The 20,243-nt window shown below is 54.3% G+C and overlaps 1 protein-coding gene across 11 annotated transcripts in view; it reads right to left on the bottom strand.

Moving 5' to 3' along the window:
• The window catches only part of TNS1 (tensin 1), a 267,429-nt gene that overhangs the window by 86,915 nt on the left and 160,271 nt on the right, over nucleotides 1–20,243 (bottom strand). For all 11 annotated transcript variants that reach the window (XM_045031936.1, XM_045031937.1, XM_045031938.1 and 8 more), the window contains 2 exons: nucleotides 19,206–19,271; nucleotides 14,667–14,828 (listed from right to left, as the gene is read on the bottom strand). In XM_045031936.1, coding sequence (XP_044887871.1) covers nucleotides 14,667–14,828; nucleotides 19,206–19,271 — 228 coding nt within the window. The remainder of the gene's footprint in view (nucleotides 1–14,666; nucleotides 14,829–19,205; nucleotides 19,272–20,243) is intronic.

Genomic DNA, 20,243 nt, shown 5'->3' with positions numbered 1-20,243 from the left:
TGCCGCCGGAAACAGCGGCAACCGATTGAGCTGGCGCCGAATTGCCGCCGCTATCTCCGGTGGCGGCTCAATCGCTGCCACCGTCTTCGGCAGCATTTCGGCGGCAGCTCTTTCGAATCGGGCCCCGCACGTCCTAAAGCCGGCCCTGCTAAAGAGAGACGATTATCTGCGCGCTCCCCGCCAGCCTCCTCGGCTCGCCGACACGGAAAGTGGCTGAGTAGCTCTTGTTCCCTATGGCCGCTGCACCCCTGAGGGGACGTCATGGACGGGTCGCGAAGCCGACCCTCCAAGTCACATGGCCACCTCACCCCCCCACTCCCCCGCATCGTCCTGCTGCACGCGGCATCGAGGAGTGCTCTCACCCAGGGGAAAGCCAGCAGCGCTGGAAGGAAGATACCAGCTGCCTGGTCCCTCCCTCCCTCTCTGGTGCCTGTGCCAGCTCCCCTGAACAACACACACTCATTCTTGCTATGCCAAAAATGCTGCATGCAGTTCTCGGACCAAATAAGGCGAGAACAACGGTAAACAAGGTCCCATGCACACGCTCCCCCTAGGACACCCGCTCGCCCCCTCCAGATCACATTGGCTTGTCCTCTCTGGACTGGGCTCTGGCTAAGCAGCGCATCAAAGGCTTGGCTCTCCTCTTTTTCCACTCGAAGTGCCATGTGATTAGAGGCTCCTGCAGTCTGCCAGGGCACCTCTCCTCTCCCTGCCTGCCCGCCTGGATCCCTGGGAGCCACAGACATGCTGAAAGAGGAGCCACCCGTCCGCAGCCTCTCCTGGGGTTATCAGAGAGCAATGTTACAAACTCAGGGTCTGGGAGCGCTTAAGAGACAGGCAGGTAACTCAACACAGGCATGCTCAAGGGAGGGAGGAAGAACGGGTGCAATCTCTGAACACAGTGCTATGTGACGTCACTGGAACGAAAGTCCTGCACACAGCAATTCTGAGGCACAACCACAATCATCAGTGAGGGGGAGGGATAGCTCAGTGGTTTGAGCACTGGCCTGCTAAAGCCAGAGTTGTGAGTTCAAACCTTGAGGGGGCCACTTAGGGATCTGGGGCAAAATCAGCACTTGGTCCTGCTAGTGAAGACAGGGGGCTGGACTCAATGACCTTTCAGGGTCCCTTCCGGCTCTATGAGATAGGTATATCCCCATATATTATCTGCCAGTAGAGAATGGGTTAAGAGGAAGCAGGCTGACTCTTCCGCCTTGCACCTTTGGCCCATTGGGAATCTTCTCAGAATCTCGATCAAGCGTTGGCAGGACGGGACATTTCAGGCCATGACGCTTGCAATGCCCCAGTGCAAACATCTCTCTGACCACCTCAGGTCGCACCTCGCTGTTTGGGTGGGGGCTGGAGATGCTGGGTTCCCACCCAGCCCATGGAGAGCACGTTCCCTTATGAGTGGAGTGGAAAAGACTCACCCTCAGCAAGTTCGCAGATGACACTAAGCTGAGGGGAGAGGTAGATACGCAGGAAGGTAGGGGTAGGGTCCAGAGTGACCTAGACAAATCGGAGGATTGGGCCAAAAGAAATCTGATGAAGTTCAACAAGGACAAGTGCAGAGTCCTGCACTTAGGAAGGAAGAATCCCAGGCACTGCTACAGGCTGGGGACCAGCAGTTCTGCAGAAAAGGACCTGGGGATTACAGTGGAGGAGAAGCTGGATATGAGTCAGCAGTGTGCCCTTGTTGCCAAGAAGGCTAACGGCACATTGGGCTGTATTAGTAGGAGCTTTAACAGCAGGTCAAGGGAAATGATTATTCCCCTCTATTCGGCACTGGTGAGGCCACACCTGGAGTACTGTGTCCAGTTTTGGGCCCCACGCTACAAGAAGGATGTGGAAAAATTGGGAAGAGTCCAGTGGAGGGCAACGAAAACGAGGAGAGGCTGAGGGAACTGGGGTTATTTAGTCTGCAGAAGAGAAGAGTGAGGGGGGATTTGATAGCAGCCTTCAACTACTTGAAGGGGGTTCCAAAGAGGATGGAGCTCGGCTGTTCTCCGTGGTGGCAGATGACAGAACAAGAAGCAATGGTCTCAAGTTGCAGTGGGGGAGATCTAGGTTGGATATTAGGAAACACTATTTCACTAGGAGGGAGGTGAAGCACTGGAATGGGTTCCCTAGGGAGGTGGTGGAATCTCCTTCCTTAGAGGTTTTTAAGGTCAGGCTTGACAAAGCCCTGGCTGGGATGATTTAGTTGGGGATTGGTCCTGCTTTGAGCAGGGGGTTGGACTAGATACCTCCTGAGGTCTCTTCCAACCCTGCTAGTCTATGATTCTATGCAAAACCCTGGCCCGGCTCACCGGCACACAGGGGCAAGGTCCCATGGAGAGGTGGGGTCCCCTGTGGGGAGTGGGCCAGGTTGGCCCACCCTATAGAAGCCAGCACCAGGGGATTCTGCACTGCTAGGGACCATTGAGTTGCCCAGCCATGATTCACAGACCCTAACCTCTCCTGGGAGCGGCTGTTTCAAGCCCACCCAAGATGGGGACGGCGGCTCTCAGCCTTGCATTGACAGAGCTGGGGATGGGGGGGGATCAGTGGAGCTCCCACTCCAGGCCCGTGCACACACCCTGACCTCCAGAGAGCTGGCTGCATAGACTCCTGTTGGCACTGCCGCATGTGGGAGGGAAATGGGCCCATCTGCGGTGACCCACCAGAGCCAGAAGTGTTAGATGGGGCGGGATCTGAGTTACTACAGAGAATTCTTTCCTGGCTGTCTGGCTGGTGAGTCTTGCCCACATGCTCAGGGTTTAACTGATCGCCATATTTGGGGTCGGGAAGGAATTTTCCTCCAGGGCAGATTGGCAGAGGCCCTGGGGGTTTTTCGCCGTCCTCTGCAGCGTGGGGCACAGGTCACTTGCTGGAAGATTCTCTGCACCTTGAAGTCTTTAAATCATGATTTGAGGACTTCAATGGCTCAGACACAGGTTTGTTACAGGAGTGGGTGGGTGAGATTCTGTGGCCTGTATTGTGCAGGAGGTCAGACTAAATGATCATAATGGTCCCTTCTGACCTTAAAGTCTATGATTCTAGACACAGCTCTCCGAGATCCCAGGCCTGCGGGGGCCACCCTGGGGGATGCCACATGCCTCTGAGAGGGGCAGGAGAAGGGTTTTTTTCCTACCTGCCAGGGCCTGAGCTCAGGCTTCCAACAACTGCTTATGCGACAAAGTTGCAGAGCTGAGCCGGGCACCACGTTCCTGAATCCCTCGTACGCCCTGGGAGAGATTCTGGGCTCTGACCATCTCTGCATATCCCAGATGCTGGGACAGTTATTATCATTATTGTTATTTTTTTAAATTATTTTCTCTATACTATACTTTGGCCAAGAAATTTGGATCTTGATAAAAAAAATAATTGACTACCCCTGCTTTATAGGAATCACTGAAATGCAGCCACCTCTGGGGAGGAACTCAGCAACCCTTCAAGGGCCCAGGCTTAGACCCTCAAATGTTTGTTTCCAATGGGAGTCAAGTGCCTAAATACCTTTGAGGATCTCAGCCCCAATCCAATGTCTAACAAACGCAACGGGAGTCTTTGCATTGATTTATGGGTAGTCTGGCTCAGGTCCAAATGGAACAGCAATGCTATGCAGCAGCTGAGATCAGGAAGTGAACGATAGAAATGTACCCAATTAAACTAGCAGGGGAAAGTTAAGGAGGCAAAATGCAGTGACCTGTTCAGTGTTATGATGTGGCCAGGGTATTGAGCATAACATTCAGTTATTGCCAAGAAAATGCTCTGGGAGCTTTGATGAAACCAAGTAGCTGGGATCTTTGTCTTCCATCTCTTTGAAGTTTGAAAACGTGAGGTCCGCACCGGTATTCTGCCGAGGCCTTGGGATTTTAAACACTTTCAGTCTAGTCCCCTCTAAATAGTTGCAATCCATATTTGTGATTCAGGCCAAGAAGACAAGATGTTTCTTCCACATCCGCTGCCCATCCGAGGTAGCCATCAAGCAGGCGCTTCCTGCCCCATAAACGCTGTTTAAACTAACTAAAAAACTAAACCCAACTGAAATCCGTTGCTGCAATATCAACAGCAATCAATCAAAACAGGAAGCAGCTGGTCCCAAACTCTTTCTGAGCCGCTGTTTTTGTTTTTTTAATTCCTGAGGGGAGGATATTGGTCTAGTGGCGAGAGAAGATTTGGGACTCCCGGGGTCTATTCCCAGCAATGGCACATTGCATAGTCATTGCGCTGCCCCGTGCCTCAGTTTCTCCACTTCTGCACACTGGGTGTGAGAGCCCCTACCTCCCAGGCATAGAGAGGGTAGGCATTAGTTAGTGCTGGGTGCTACGTAAAGGCCAAGGAGGTGGAATTCCACAACTAAAGCCAAAATTCTCCCTCCTCGTTGCTGATTGGTCAAGTCCTTCCTTCTCCGCCTCTCAACCCGGCAGGGTCCATGTTCCACATTCTCCATCACCACCATTATTTTATCCCTGTGGCTGCACTGACCGTCCAGCTCCCTCCACTTCACGTCCTGCCCAGAGCTTTCTGCTAAAAGATCTTCCATTGCCGGCCACCCAGCCGGCCACCGATCCGAGACCTTAGCTCCGCGAGGCAGCTGGAGCTGCAGCGGTGAGAGTGGAAGTGTTACCCGCCCCTGCAGCACGGAAAGCACCTGGTGGAGAGGACGGTGCTGGCAGCAGACTGCATGATGGGCTCAATTCAGACAGGGAGGCGCCCCCCACTACACTCAGTGAGCTGCTCCCCCAGAATAGAGGGGAGCAGGCGGAGGCCTGCACCGATCCAGACCCAAAGTCGTGGCAGCTCAGATCCCGTGGTGTGGTTCACTGAGATCCTTCCCTGAGGCTCCACCTGACGTGTCAGACCCCCACAGCTCGGACACCTGGGCTGCTGCACGACCAGGTACATCTCAGCTCATCTATCCCCTGCCCTGGTGGAGGCCTCCGGCACCGGTGGCACCTCGGGGTCCCTCCTGCTCTCTGCCTGTGGCCCACAACAGCGTCGTGTCCTGCAGGCCACGGTTCTCTCTCTCATCCAGGCTTGGGGGCTTGAGGCAGAGGGGCTGGAAGGGGTTAGTGCCCCGTGATGTGCTGCACATCAGACTAGCTGAGCTGGGGGTCCTTGCTGCTTGGAATCGATGGCTCTTTGATGGTCTCCTCTGTGCCTACTTCCGCACCACACGGACAGGAGGGGGCTGGATCCCGCCCGATCTAACTCAGCATGGGGGGTCGCCATTGGATACAGAATCAGGCCCGTTACCTGCAACTGCTATTTTTCCCAGCAAGCCTTCCGGTGCTTAGGCGGCCCATCTTGCTATTCTGATGTGGCAGGAGCACGCCGTGATGAAAGGAGTCTGGAGCCGCGAGCTGTCGCTTTTCCCTAGCCTGTCCCGAGATGGTGATCCTGACTAGAACACCCCAGAGACTCCCCGAACACAGACGATCAGAGACGACGGAGCCCGGATCATTTGATTTGAAGAGAAGAGGAGCCAGAGAGACAAGACAGGGCAGACCTCCCGGTGCCCATAATGCCAAACGCTGCAACGCCTGGCTCTCAGCGGCTGTGGCTGGCAGAGAGCAGTGAATAAAGGAGATGCCAGACACACGTGAAGAGATAAAACTAAGCAGGCCTGCCTGGGGCGATCCCTGGCTTGAGTCATGCCTGGATCTTCCACGAGGCTCTGAGCCAGGACCGGAACACTCGGGAATGGTAAATACGCTTCCTCCTGACAGCCTGGGCAGGCAGGCGTGGCTCTACCAGAGAGAAGCCATAAATTGTGAGGCTTAGCCGGGTCCCTCCAAGCATTTCACGAGCCAGTCGTTATTGTTAACACTTCCTGCGAGGGGGAAAAAGGGTTCTGAGCGCTGGTCTCCAGGAACGGGAACCGCCGTTGCCCTTACAAGGGAATGAAATGAGTTCCCCGCGCAAGGCAGAAAGCGAAGCCTCCGGGGCTGTGACGGAGTGATTCTGGCGGGACCCAACTGAGAGTGCCAAATCAGGACCAATTGCTCAAACAGGGCAGTCACAGCCCTAGGCTGGGGTTTTTCCACCTCTAAGGCAAACCAAACCAGCCAGACAAAAAGGACTTTGGTCTCACCCCACTGGCTAACCACAAGTCACACAAGCAATTTCCTCAGACACTCCAGTCTCCCAGCATCACCACCAGTGCACTCGTCCTGGGGATGAATGGTTATGAAAACCAACACCCCAATAAAAGAAAAAGGTTCTCTCAATCCCAAAGGACCAAGCCCCAGACCCAGGTCAATATACACATCAGATCTTACCCACAAATCACGCTGTTGCCAATCCTTTAGAATCTAAAATCTAAAGGTTTATTTACAAAGGGAAAAAGGTAGAGAAGAGAGGTAGAATTGGTTAAATGGAATCAATTACATACAGTAATGGCAAAGTTCTTAGTTCAGGCTTGCAGCAGTGCTGGAGTAAACTGCAGGTTCAGATTAAGTCTCTGGAACATCCCCCGCTGGGATGGGTCAACAGTCCTTCGTGCAGAGCTTCAGTTTGTAGCTAAGTCCTTCCAGAGGTCAGAAGCAGGATTGAAGACAAGATGGAGATGAAGCATCAGCCTTATATAGGCCTTTCCAGGTGTAAGAATCTCTTTGTCTTCACTGTGGAAATTTACAGCAAGATGGAGCCTGGAGTCACATGGGCCAGTCCCTGCATACTTTGCTGAGTCACAAGGCGTGTCTGCCTTCTCTCCATGGGTCCATTGTGTCCTTAATGGTCCTTAATGGGCCATCAAACAGGCTAGGCAGAGCTAACACCAGCTTGTCTGGGAGGCTTCCCCCAGAAGCACAGCACAAACTTGCAATACAGACAGCATAGAGCCAACATTCATAACTTCAACTAAAAATGATACAGACATCTAGACAGCATAATTATAATCAGCAACCCAGAACCTGGTCTTAGACACCTTATATGACCCCCTTTACTTAGGATTTGGTGCCACTACAGGACCTTGGTTGCAACCCATGTTCTATATGGTCCCCATTTATATCAATAACGTCACACCCCCAACGCAAAATTGATGCAGGAAGGGATGACAAAACATCGCTGACTGCATCCCAAGAGCCCCCTTTCCTTGGGTCTGTCTCACTACAGCTAGTGTTGGGCTAGAGGCCGTACCAGTGTATAACCGAAATGGTTTATCAAAGTCATGTTCAATAACATGAATGAATCTTTTTACAAACTTAAGGTATAACTTGGTTAGCTTTTGCAGCATGGTTCCTGTACGTTTCAGGTGATCTTGCCAAGAGCTAAAGAAAACAGCTACTTTATCCATACCAGCTTTGGCCAATGTTTTGAACCCAATTAACATTAAACCAATGTAGATATTGATGTTGTTCATAGTACAGGACTTTCGGCATTTAGCCATGAACGCAATATGGTAGTGTGCCTCAGTTTCCCCTTTCATACAGCACATCAGGTCTGGAATGTATTTTCCCCTGTGAAAAGTTCCAACACTGTTTACAGGCATTAACTGTGAAACATCTGTATAGCAAGGCCCTTTAACATAAAGTGGGTTTTCATGTATTCCTTTCAACATGTTCAAGGGATTTTCCAAAAGATTAGGCACATTATACATTGTTACAGTTAGCATTAGCAATAACAACAAATTGATTGCAAGTGTCCATCTACAAACATGTTTGTCATGCCACATCCTTGGCTCAATACCATTGGAGTTTGGGCCTTTTAGGGTTAACCTGTGAGTTCCCTTTGCAAAATTCAGTCTTCTCTTTCCTTCTTGTCCTTTAGGATTAAACCCTGATTTCTCTTGCTTAACAGAATTCACTGGCTGATGGGGCGGGCCCTCTGTGCTAACAGCTATTAGCAATTCTGTCTTCTCCCTGCCAGCCAAGTAATTCGCATCAACACAGACACTAGCTTTTAACTTCTTAGCTGCTATGGATTCCACGGCTGGACTTTGTCTAACAGAGATACCACACAAATCCAAAGAGTCTGAGGGTGAGAGCTGGCTTGCTCTCCCCTGCCTCCTCAAGCATTCAGCCATAAAACTGTTCTGCTTTGAAAAACCAGTAACTGAATCTGTCCTCAGATCCTGAAGCACAGACTGCTGACTTACCGATTCAGCATGGAGACATTCCTGTCCCAACAGCATTGTCTCCCCAACAAGCTGGCTACACACAGCCAGGTGGTTATAGGGCTGCTCAACTTCCTTAACAGCTTCTACTCCACCTGAGACCTTTTCAAAGCTGCCCACACTGGATCTTTCAAAAGGAAAGTCAGTGGATCCATTCACAACAGAAAATTTCTGGCTGTTAGGAACTGAAACTTCCCTGATTAAATCACTTTTACACCCTTCAGTTGCAGTAAACTGCTTGCACAGGCTACCATGAGGATTCCTTTCCCTAGGAGCTTCTCTAAGCAGCAATTCACCCCTCACAGAAATTCTGCCCTTCCCCTCTCCACCTAGGGCTTGCTTTACAGGAACACTTCCCTGAGCAACCACAGCCGCTTTCTGGGTCTCACCTACACTTAGACTCACTTCAGGCCCCACAGGCGGATTTCTACACAATCCCCTTTTAGGCACACCTACAGACTTTCTAGATAACAGGTCAGAAGCAGTCTCCTTCCCTTGGCCATGAACAAGTTCAGGAATCTTTTCCTTCTTGCTACAAGTTGTCAAACTGTCAGTAAGTAACACCATTAAATCACCTTCATGCTCTCCTTGTGCCCTGGCTAGGGTATCACCCTGATCAGACAGAGTTGCTACACCCTTTTCCAACCACACATTAGCAACTGGCAAACTACAAGCACCAGAATTGTCTGTTCTCTGGGATTTTGCTAAGACACTAACTGGATGCAACCTAGTCACAGTGCCATTTTCCCCAGCAGACACAAACTCAGGACCATTCCCTTCCTGGGCTTTAGCTGTATTTACAACCAACTTCGAGACAACTGAATCACCCTCAACCATCACAGGCTGAAAGGCCCCTTCTGTTTGCTCCACAGACACAGAAGAGCCGGAGACACATTCTCCTTCACCAGACACACAGCTTGGGATTTCATTTCCCTCGTCCCAGCACACAGGGCTGTTCACAGACAACTGCTTGGAGACTGGGGTAGCTTCCTTCATAGGCAAGTCAATACTCCTGACAGAGACAGGCACATTCCCTCCACTGTCACATTTCTCCACACAGGAAACAGGTAAGGGATATGGACACTCATCTTCCACTATCCCTCCCTTCCCAAACTGCTGATTAGACAAAGCCATCAGCTCACAAGGCTGCCTAGGCTCCTCCAAACTTTCCCTACCAGGCACATTGCCTCTCCCAACAGATAAGCTGCTGCTCTTTTCACTACACTGAGCTACTTTTAGCAAATCACAGTTACCCATTTCAGGTTTACTTCTACAAGCTGCACTAGCCACCAATCCATTACCCATTACAAATTTACCCTCTCCTTCCTTAGTTAGGGCTTTAACCTGACCATCTACTTTAATCTGCTCCTGAGAAACATTTTCCTCCCCAATGAGATCTTTCTGCTCTTGATCTAACTCCAGATTAACTTCTGAGACATTAGACAGACATTCAGAAACTTCATTTCCAGACACACTGCTTTTTTGCACAGACAAACCTTTGGAGCAACCCACCTCAGGCAAATTATTGCTCACAATAGACACAGGTTTAAGATTATTCCTCTCCTGTGACTGGCTACCTGGATTGAACAAAGCTTTAACATTTTCCCCAATTAAAAGATCTTTAGGCAATAACTTCCTGACGCCAGCTATCACCTCATGCTGAGCCCCATTCCACTCAAGGTGGATTCTGGCTAAAGGCACACGGACAGTAAACTCACAGAGGATCACAACATTCACACTCTGATTTGGTAAATAATCTTCCTCTTTGACCAGATCTGCTCTAACAAGAGTGATGTTAGAAGCCATAATTTGCCCTAAACAGCTTTTACCATTGACTTCTACACACTCTATGAATTTTCCATTACCATTCCCATCCATAGCACTGGCACAATTTATGGGGCCACCCCCTACTGAACACACAGTAACAGCATTGACATAAAAGGTGGCATTGTTGGGGTACATTTGGTTACCCCCAGACAACTGCTCAGAGTTATACAACATACCAACATTGTTACAAACTGGACTTTCAAGAGGATACAGTCTCTGCTGTTCTTCCATTGCTTTTTTGACTTGGATTTGGAGTCTAGCTGTCTCCTGTTGCATCTGTCGAGTTTTCTCCTCAGCAGCCAGCAGCTCCAGACGCCTCTTACGAGCTTTTTCTTCTCTCTTAGCAACTTCTTTCTTTCTCTCATCAGCCTCTTTCTCCATTCGAATTTCTGCCAGTTCTTGCTCATAATCAAACTGCAGGCTGTCTCTCAAGGCTTGCAGTTTCCTTGCTTTTCCTGATGCTCTCTGTCTCATGGTCACTGATCTTTAACCAACCAAACTCTCAATCCCAAAGTTAAAATTTGGATAGCGTGGGGTTCTGACCCAAAACTTAATTGACCTGGTTCTGTGGATCCTGCCGACTACGCCACTGTGACGGAGTGATTCTGGCGGGACCCAACTGAGAGTGCCAAATCAGGACCAATTGCTCAAACAGGGCAGTCACAGCCCTAGGCTGGGGTTTTTCCACCTCTAAGGCAAACCAAACCAGCCAGACAAAAAGGACTTTGGTCTCACCCCACTGGCTAACCACAAGTCACACAAGCAATTTCCTCAGACACTCCAGTCTCCCAGCATCACCACCAGTGCACTCGTCCTGGGGATGAATGGTTATGAAAACCAACACCCCAATAAAAGAAAAAGGTTCTCTCAATCCCAAAGGACCAAGCCCCAGACCCAGGTCAATATACACATCAGATCTTACCCACAAATCACGCTGTTGCCAATCCTTTAGAATCTAAAATCTAAAGGTTTATTTACAAAGGGAAAAAGGTAGAGAAGAGAGGTAGAATTGGTTAAATGGAATCAATTACATACAGTAATGGCAAAGTTCTTAGTTCAGGCTTGCAGCAGTGCTGGAGTAAACTGCAGGTTCAGATTAAGTCTCTGGAACATCCCCCGCTGGGATGGGTCAACAGTCCTTCGTGCAGAGCTTCAGTTTGTAGCTAAGTCCTTCCAGAGGTCAGAAGCAGGATTGAAGACAAGATGGAGATGAAGCATCAGCCTTATATAGGCCTTTCCAGGTGTAAGAATCTCTTTGTCTTCACTGTGGAAATTTACAGCAAGATGGAGCCTGGAGTCACATGGGCCAGTCCCTGCATACTTTGCTGAGTCACAAGGCGTGTCTGCCTTCTCTCCATGGGTCCATTGTGTCCTTAATGGTCCTTAATGGGCCATCAAACAGGCTAGGCAGAGCTAACACCAGCTTGTCTGGGAGGCTTCCCCCAGAAGCACAGCACAAACTTGCAATACAGACAGCATAGAGCCAACATTCATAACTTCAACTAAAAATGATACAGACATCTAGACAGCATAATTATAATCAGCAACCCAGAACCTGGTCTTAGACACCTTATATGACCCCCTTTACTTAGGATTTGGTGCCACTACAGGACCTTGGTTGCAACCCATGTTCTATATGGTCCCCATTTATATCAATAACGTCACAGGGGCATAAAACATTTCTTCGCCGCCGCGGGCATCTTCCCCTGGAGCGCTGCATTTTCCTCCCTTTCTGGGGTTGGATTCTGGCAAACGCACATGCACAAGCAGCCGCCCGGTTGTCAGGCCTTGTTCTCACGCCAGCCTGCTCCTCATGTAGCCATCACTTCCCCACGAAGAGTTAGGAAAACATCATCTCCTTGGCGTTCACCCGCCCTCAGCAGCTCTCCATGCCCAGGATGACCTGTTGATCTTCGATTCTGCAAACAGGCCAGATCTTGAGGTTTTCCTCAGTTGCTCAGGCAAGACCTGCCATTGGCTTGGACGGGAATCTTGCCGGGGAAAGGGTCCGGCCCTTTAAGATGTCAGCATCGCTGTTTTCCTTAGGGAAGGGCGGTCGGGACCCTTCTCTGCAGAGCTAATGAAGTCACGCTGGGTACCCGATACGCCAGGCACATGCCTGAGCCCATGTGTCACGAGTCCTTGTTTCCTCCTCACTGCCAGGAATTCGGAGGCTGCCCCTTGCCAGCTTTCCATGCCCACGCTGTGAACCAAACCACGGGGGAGGGGGACTCTCGAGTGCAGCGCTCGCAGTCTGCAGGACGCAGAAGAAGCCAAGATGTCCAGAACTGGACAGACCCCTGGGATGCCGGCAGGAGCAATGCCCCAGGTTCTGCTCGCTCAGCCTGCCCTATACATCAAGCTGGGCAGTTCGTAAACACTTGCGTCACCCCGGAGGCGGCAGCAAAAACTGGGCATCTGACAGTCAGGCAAACATCCGGGGAGCCAGGGACACGTGCCCCACATGCCTTCAAAATCAAAACACCGGCTGTTCCCTGCAAGCCAACACTGATGGCCACGGATGACCAAGAGCCGAAGGTGCAGGAGCGGAGAGCGAAGAGGGAATATTCTGCCTATCTACAATGCTGCTGATCTGCCAAGCCCAAAGCCTTAGCCCATTCCCTGCAGGGCAGGTAGGTAGATAGAATTATCCCTGTTCCACAGATGGGGAAACTGAGGCACAGATTAATCATGCAACTTGGCAAAATCTGCGATAGCGCGAACAATAGAAAATGAGACTCAAGGCTAACCTCAGGCCAGCCGTCCTGTAAGATCCGGGTCTGACTCCTGGATCGCTGGTGGGATGGAGGGGGGAGTCCTTGGACAAGCCGTGCTCCCCTCTTTGTGCCTCTGTTTCCCCATCTGTAAAATGGATTAACAAGACCGACCTCCCTTTGTCTAGAGTGTGTGTGTGTGTGTGTGTGTGTGTGTGGTGATACAAGCACTAGATACCGCTGGCGTTACAAAGTGGCTGTGAGGTATAAAGCACATTGAGACCCCTGGATAGGAGGCGTCGGGGAAAGACAGAAGGTTAATAATAAATAACAGTTTTCCCAGGCCCACGCTCCTGGCTTTTCTCGCCCGGGTTTTCTGCGCTCTGCCTTCTCCATGGCTGGCTGGATCGCCGCGGGCTAGTGACTGGGCTCAGACGCTGTAGCCCTTTCTACGCTCTCACCTTCCACTGCCAACAACGACCCTCCGTGCAGCCAGCTGGGCCCCGCCCCGTACACACTGCTTGTGACATCACGCCCCATTGCCTTGGCAGGGACTGTCATTCCCACGGCCAGAGACGACCCCCGCCCTGCCCCCGCTGCACCTAGTCCCTGGGCCGGGCTGAGGTCCCCCCGGCTCCAAGCAGTGCAGCTGAGTGGCTCTTCACACCCAACAGTCCCCACTCCCTTTACGACTTGGACATTCATCCTAAGCCCCTTCTTGCTGCTCAGCTGAGTGGCTCCCTCCTGCCAATCCCAAAACCCAGTCGCCCCCACCAGCGGCCAGCGGCTGCGCTGTGCTCGGGTGGGAGATCAAACGCTTTCACGGCTGGGTCATAACCCTCGGGCTGCACAGCCTCGGCCGAGTGCCGGCTCTGCCTCCCCGTGACGGGGCGAGGGCAGGCTAGCGTTCTCTGGAGCACCAGGACGGCGCCGTCTGGGACGAGATACCAAAGTCCATCGCCTGCCTTGCTGGGATCTAGAACGAGCACGTTCTGCGTGCATGTCGGGAGGACAAAGCATTGAAGCAGTAGCAGCCCCGCCACCCTCTCCCCAGATATATTAACCACACGTTCGTTTGGAACACAAGATCCTGGGGCAGGGACCGAGTCTTCTTCTGCGTCTTGGAGACGACCTCCTGAGGTCTCTTCCAACCTAATCGTCTATGATTCTATGACACCCCAGCACCCGCCACCAGTGCTCCCGTTTATGATAATCACCCTCCGCTGGAGTGATTCCGTCTGGCCCTGTGTCTCGTTTCTCTGGGCCTTGGTGCGTCCGGGCTCTGGCCAGGCGCCGGCGAAGATATTCCAGTGAGCTCCCCAGCCCAGTTCTGCATGAACCCCGGCACCCTGGGCAGCTTGTCTGAGCCTCCTGACTGAGACCCACAAGGATCCCAGCTCTCTGGTGCCAGGGCCCCCCGTCAGCATCGCTGCCTGCAGGCCACAGAAGCAGCTGCCGAGACGTTGAGGGGATGGCGGGCATGGGCATGGGAGGGGGGTGAGATGATGCTTCTCTGCCTGTCTCCCTGCCCGTCCATGCCCTGTAAGCCTCACACACTCCAAACTCCAGCCTGGCAGCGAGAGGCTGGATCCACAGCCCTAGAGACAGGAGGCCTCTCCCAGCCCACCGAGCAGCTCCAGCTTCCCCACAGCGCTACCCTGCCAAGGTGCCCACCCCCTGAGCTGGATGGACCAAGCCCTGAGGGCAACAAGCAGGGCAGTTAGAGCTTAAACAACACCGTGTCGAGGGCGCCATAAATAACGTAGTCAGACTCCTATAACCCCCTTTGCTCGTTAGCCTCAGGTTTGAACTGCCCTGCCAGACCCGCGCTCCCCGCCGGTCACATCAGCAGAGACCTGCGGGGGATGCTGATGTTAGACCTTCTCTGTATAAAGGAGCTAGGGGGTTCTAGGAGGGACCCTTTGCCTTTGGAATGTCCCGTCACCCCCAAACAATCCTGCAAGAGCACCCCCCGCCCCCACATGCTGCTAGCATGTGGCAATATAATAATATGTTATAACAATGACCTGTGTCCGGAGCTTTGTGGGCCGGGTGGGGACCAGCCCAGGTACCCTCCATGCTGTCCTCCCGGCGGACGTTGAAGTTGTCGTAGGAGTCCCAGCGGATGAGGGGGTCCGAGGTGTTGTAATCCACGGAGACGCTGGGGCCGTTCTCCAGATGTTCCATCCCTGGGGGCAGGAGGAGGTGAGTCAGTAAAGGAGGCCGAAGCTACACACGGGTCCGGTGTTGGATGTCAAGGGGAGAGACGGGAGCGGGCCAGGCGGGGTCGGGGGCGCGGGGAGAGACGGGAGCGGGCCGGGCGGGGTCGGGGGCGCGGGGAGAGACGGGAGCGGGCCGGGCGGGGTCGGGGGCGCGGGGAGAGACGGGAGCGGGCCGGGCGGGGACGGGGGCGCGGGGAGAGACCCGAGCGGGCCGGGCGGGGTCGGGGGCGCGGGGAGGGACGCGAGCGGGCCGGGCGAGCGGGGGCGCGGGGAGAGACGGGAGCGGGCCGGGCGGGAGCGGGCGCGGGGAGAGAGACGGGAGCGGGCGGGCGGGAGCGGGGGCGTGGGGAGAGACGGGAGCGGGCCGGGCGGGAGCGGGGGCGCGGGGAGAGACGGGAGCGGGCCCGGCGGGGTCGGGGGCGGGGGGAGAGACGGGAGCGGGCCGGGCGTCTCCGAGGGCGCGGTAAGAGACGCGAGCGGGGAGGGCGGGTGCGGGGGCGCGGGGAGAGACGGGCGGGCCGGGCGGGAGCGGGGGCGCGGGGAGAGACGGGAGCGGGCCGGGCGGGAGCGGGGGCGCGGGGAGAGACGGGAGCGGGCCGGGCGGGATCGGGGGGAGAGACGGGAGCGGGCCCGGCGGGATCGGGGGCGCGGGGAGAGACGGGAGCGGGCCGGGCCGGGTCGGGGGCGCGGGGCGCGAGGGGAGCGGGCCGGGCGGGGTCGGGGGCGTGGGGAGAGACGGGAGCGGGCCGGGCGGGAGCGGGGCGCGGGGAGAGACGGGAGCGGGCCGGGCGGGATCGGGGGCGCGGGGAGAGACGGGAGCGGGCCGGGCGGGAGCGGGGGCGCGGGGAGAGACGGGAGCGGGCCGGGCGGGATCGGGGGCGCGGGGAGAGACGGGAGCGGGCCGGGCGGGATCGGGGGCGCGGGGAGAGACGGGAGCGGGCCGGGCGGGATCGGGGGCGCGGGGAGAGATGGGAGCGGGCCGGGCGGGGTCGGGGGCGCGGGGAGAGATGGGAGAAGCTGGGTTATTAGAAAGAGACAGGAAGTGAAAGGAGAGAGGGTGAAAGGCAGAAAAAGGCAGGACAAAAGGAAGAGGAAAGGAATCAGCCTCTGGAGATGGGAAAGACTCATCACAGGACCTGGTGCATCTCTCTGCCAACCCCAGGCTGTTCCAGTCGGTCATTCCCCAGGGGTTAGTTATCCTGCCTGATGCTGGACTCCCAGCACGTCCCAGCACAGAGCACCCTGTGAACCAGCAGATCTAACTGTCGGGAAGCAATTCCTGATCAAACAGGCAGACGGACAGAGGGGCGCGTAGGGGGCAGACAGAGGGGCGCGTAGGGGGCAGACAGAGGGGCGCGTAGGGGGGCAGACACACATAGGGGCGTGTATGGGGATGGACAGAAAGGAGCAGCTGGGGCAGACTCAGGGCCGTGTTTGGGGACGCACAGTGACAGAAGGGCATGTGTAGAGATGCACAGACTGAGGGGTGCTGTAATAGGGGGGCTTTTTCTTGGGCCAGAGCCTGGGGCCAAACGAACCCGGCTTACAGGATGAACCGCACTGTCATATGGTGATGATAACACTCTTTCCATTCCCATTAGTAACGCTGGAGGACACGAAACAGGAACTACTAAAGTTGGACGTTTCAAATCAGAGGTCCAGATAATTTGCATCCAAGAGTTTTAAAAGAGCTGGCTGAGGAGGTCGCTGGACCATTCATGTTGATTTTCAGTATGTCTTGGAGCACTAGGGAAGCTCCAGAAGACCGGAAGAAAGCTAATGTTGTGCCAATTTTTAAAAAGGGTAAATGGGATGACCCAGTAATTACAAGCCAGTCAGCCTGACATCAATCCCCGGCAAGATAATGGAGCGGCTGCTATGGGACTCAATTAACAATGAGCTATAGGAGGGTAATGTAATCAATGCAAATCAACATGGGTTTATGGAAAATAGATCCTGTCAAACTAACTGGATAACTTTATTTGATGAGATTACAAATTTGGTTGATAAAGGCATATATCATAATATAGAGACTTCTGTAAGGCATTTGATTTGGTACCGAGCAAGAGTTTGATTAAAAAACTGGAACAATATAAAATTCACTCGGGACACATTAAATGGATTAAAAACTGGCTAACTGATAGGTCTCTAAATGTAACTGTAAATGGGGAATGATCATTCCAACAGGTATGTTTCTAGTGAGGTCTGCAGGGATTGGTTCTTGGCCCTACGCTATTTACCATCGTTATCAATGACCTGAAATCATCACTGAAATCATCACTGATAAAGTTTGCACATGACGCAGAAGTTGTGGGGGAGTGAATAGGGAAGAAGACAGATCACTGATCCAGAGTGATCCAGGCTCAAGCAAACACTGTGTGTTTTAATACAGTTAATTGTAAACGTATCCATCTAGAACCAAAGAGTGCAGCGCGTACTCACGGGATGGGGGACTCTATCATGGGAAGCAGTGACTCTGAACGGGATTTGGGGGGTCATGGTGGGTCATCAACTCAACGTGAGCTCCCAGTGTGACGCTGGGGCCAAAAGAGCTGATGCGATCGTGGGATTCATCAACAGGGGAATCTCGAGTTGTTTTATCTCTGGACTTGGCACTGGTGCGACCGCTGCTGGAATCCTGTGTCCAGTTCTGGTGCCCACAGTTCAAGGAGGATGTTGATAAACTGGAGGAGGGGGTCGGAGAAGAGCCACACGAGTACCACTAAAGGATTAGAAAACCCGCCGTAGAGTGACAGACTCAGAGCCCTCAGTCTATTTAGTTTAACAAAGAGACGGTTAAGGGGTGACTGGATCACAGTCTTTAGGCACCTACCCAGGGAACAAAGATTTGATAAGGGGCCCCTCAGTCCAGCAGCGGAAGGTCAAACCCGACCCAGTGGCTGGAAGTCAAAGCCAGACAAATTCAGACTGGAAACAAGGCACAACTGTTGGAGTGATTCGCCCCTGGGACAATTGACCAGGGCTCGGGCTCAGTTCTCCATCACTGACAATTTTTCAATCCCGATTGGATGTTTTTTTCCCAGAAGACCTTCTCCGGGAATCGTTTTGGGGCAGCTCTATGGCCGGGGGGGGAGGAGGTGTGGGGGCGGTCCAATTAGATGGTTCCAATGGTCCAGATGATTCCTGTATAAACGGAGCCAGGTTTAAGCGCCGAGAAGGTCCAGCCGGAGAGCTGGAGGGAAGAGACTGCAGGGCCCTGACTCAGCAGAGAGCCAGAGCAGGAGAGGAGGCTGCGAGCAGGGAGAGAGGGAGGAAAGCTCTCAGGCAGGGCCCTGCGAGAGACCCTGACTAGCCAGGGAAGAGGCCGGGAAACCCAGCGGGGCCATGAAGAGGCAGGGTAGGACGTTTCCCAGGGAAAACTGCAATAGGGAGAAAGGTTCCAGCCCAGCTGTGCAGTACAGGGCCCTGGGCTGGAACCCAGGGGCGAGGCTGGGACCCGGCTCCCCTACCGGCTCCAAGGAGGGGGCCCTACCAGCCCATCCCAAGGGTAGCGGAGCCCCGCGAGGGGGCAGCCGACTGAACCGAGCACTGGCTGAAGAACAGCCCCGGAGAGGCCGGAAGGGTTTTGCTTCTGTTCGGAAAGCGGGGGGGTGGGGTGAGTCACCTGACAGAGAAACCCCCATAGCGCGGCAGCGACCACCCCCGGGGGCCCTAGCCCAGCGAGGAGCTGCCGCGCTGCCCCTGGCCACGAGGGGGCGCTACGTGGTGAGTGGACTGGCCGGATAGCTGGGATTCTGAGAGTCCCAGTTCCTGAGTGACACCCCCACACACACACCCCCGCGTGCCTGACGGGAGTTTTGGTCTCAGTGGTGAGCTGGGCCTGGCCCGGCATCCCTGGCAAGGTCAGCCCGGCTCCCCACTGGCCCTTTCAGAGCAGGGGCCCGGGCTGCGCTGGCCCGGCCGTACACTCCACGCCTCGGGACCAGCAGCTCCCTGGGTGTCCTGCCCAGAGAGGGCTCCGGCCTCCGTGAAGGTGGAGGAGGGGATGGGGGCTGCTCCCCTCCCCAGACAGGTCACCACGAGGACGCCTGATTCCAAGCGAGACCGTATTACTGAGCAGTACGAGACTGGCACCGCACACGGGGCATGCTCCGCGCCTGGCAGCAGGGCCCCTCCGCCCATGCTCACCCACAGCAAGGAGCTGCCCAGTGCCGGGGGGGGTGGCACAGGGGCAGGGGGGATGGTGGAAGGGGAAGGGCGGGGGCTGAAGCGGACGGGAGCGGAGGTGGCAGGCACAGGAAGGAGTGGGTAGCGGGAGCAAGGGGCTCAGGGATTAGTAGCTTTGGGCTGCAATGCCCCATGCAGAGGGGCCGGCAGCCGTACCTTGGATCTTCTCAGGGCCGTAAGAGAACACAAACTCCACCTTCCCGTACTCCGGAAACCGGTCGTCTAGGATAGGAACAGAACACAGGAAACTCAGCGTGTGTCCAATCTCCTGCACCGCACTAAAGCAGGGGGAGTCCAGACGTTGCTCACCAATGGGCAGGGCCATGGGCAACCCTTTGCTGTTTCCACCCTGAGAGCTTAGCCTGGGTAAAATGTCAGACTCCCAACTATGGAGACGGAGCCCCCCGTTCAGCAAACATAAAAACGTGAGAACATGAGAACGGCCAGACTGGGTCAGACCAAAGGTCCATCCAGCCCAGTATCCTGTCTACCGACAGTGGCCAATGGCAGGTGCCCCAGAGGGAATGAACAGAACAGGTCATCAAGTGATCCAGCCCCTGCCACCCAGGGCCTTGAGCCTATAAACCAGGGATGACAAAGTCCCGTCAGGAGCACGGTCCCCTACCAGTGTGCATTCAACTGCCGCTGAACCACAATCGCCAGTGTGCGTCCTACCTCCATGGCCATTCAGCTCAGCCTCCCTTTCACAGGGGACTCATTGACTCCATAGAGATGGGACCCCATAAGCCACCAACAAACCCCCAAGAAAGGTGTCCACTGCCACTCAACACGGCGGTGCCCCATCTGCCTTTCACACCGTGCTCAACACCAGAACATCTGAGCAACTTCTCCACCCAACTGTCAGTCGCTGCTGTAACGGGGAGTCCTTCCCGCTGGGGGAGGCCCGAGACACGCCTCCGATGGAAACAACGAGTGATTCTTGGCCACCAGCTGCAGTATGTGGCTTCCTCCCTTCGCTCTCCAATTCAATCAACTCTTGAGACTTAAAACAGGTGAAGGTGGGGGCTCTACAGAGGGGAGCCTGAGCTGGGGAGCCTGCTCCAGGGCCAAAGGGTAATTACAGTAAGAAATGCATCCTCAGCATGTCACTCCATCAAAAGTACTTTCTCTTGGTCTAGAGTCTGACACTCTTGCAGGCTGTAAAAATGTCATGATGTCCGTGCGGGAGTGACT

The sequence above is a fragment of the Mauremys mutica genome, chromosome 10 (genome assembly GCF_020497125.1).
Source record: "Mauremys mutica isolate MM-2020 ecotype Southern chromosome 10, ASM2049712v1, whole genome shotgun sequence".
Classification (NCBI taxonomy): domain Eukaryota; kingdom Metazoa; phylum Chordata; order Testudines; family Geoemydidae; genus Mauremys; species Mauremys mutica.
This window is presented reverse-complemented; position numbering and strand designations above follow the sequence as displayed.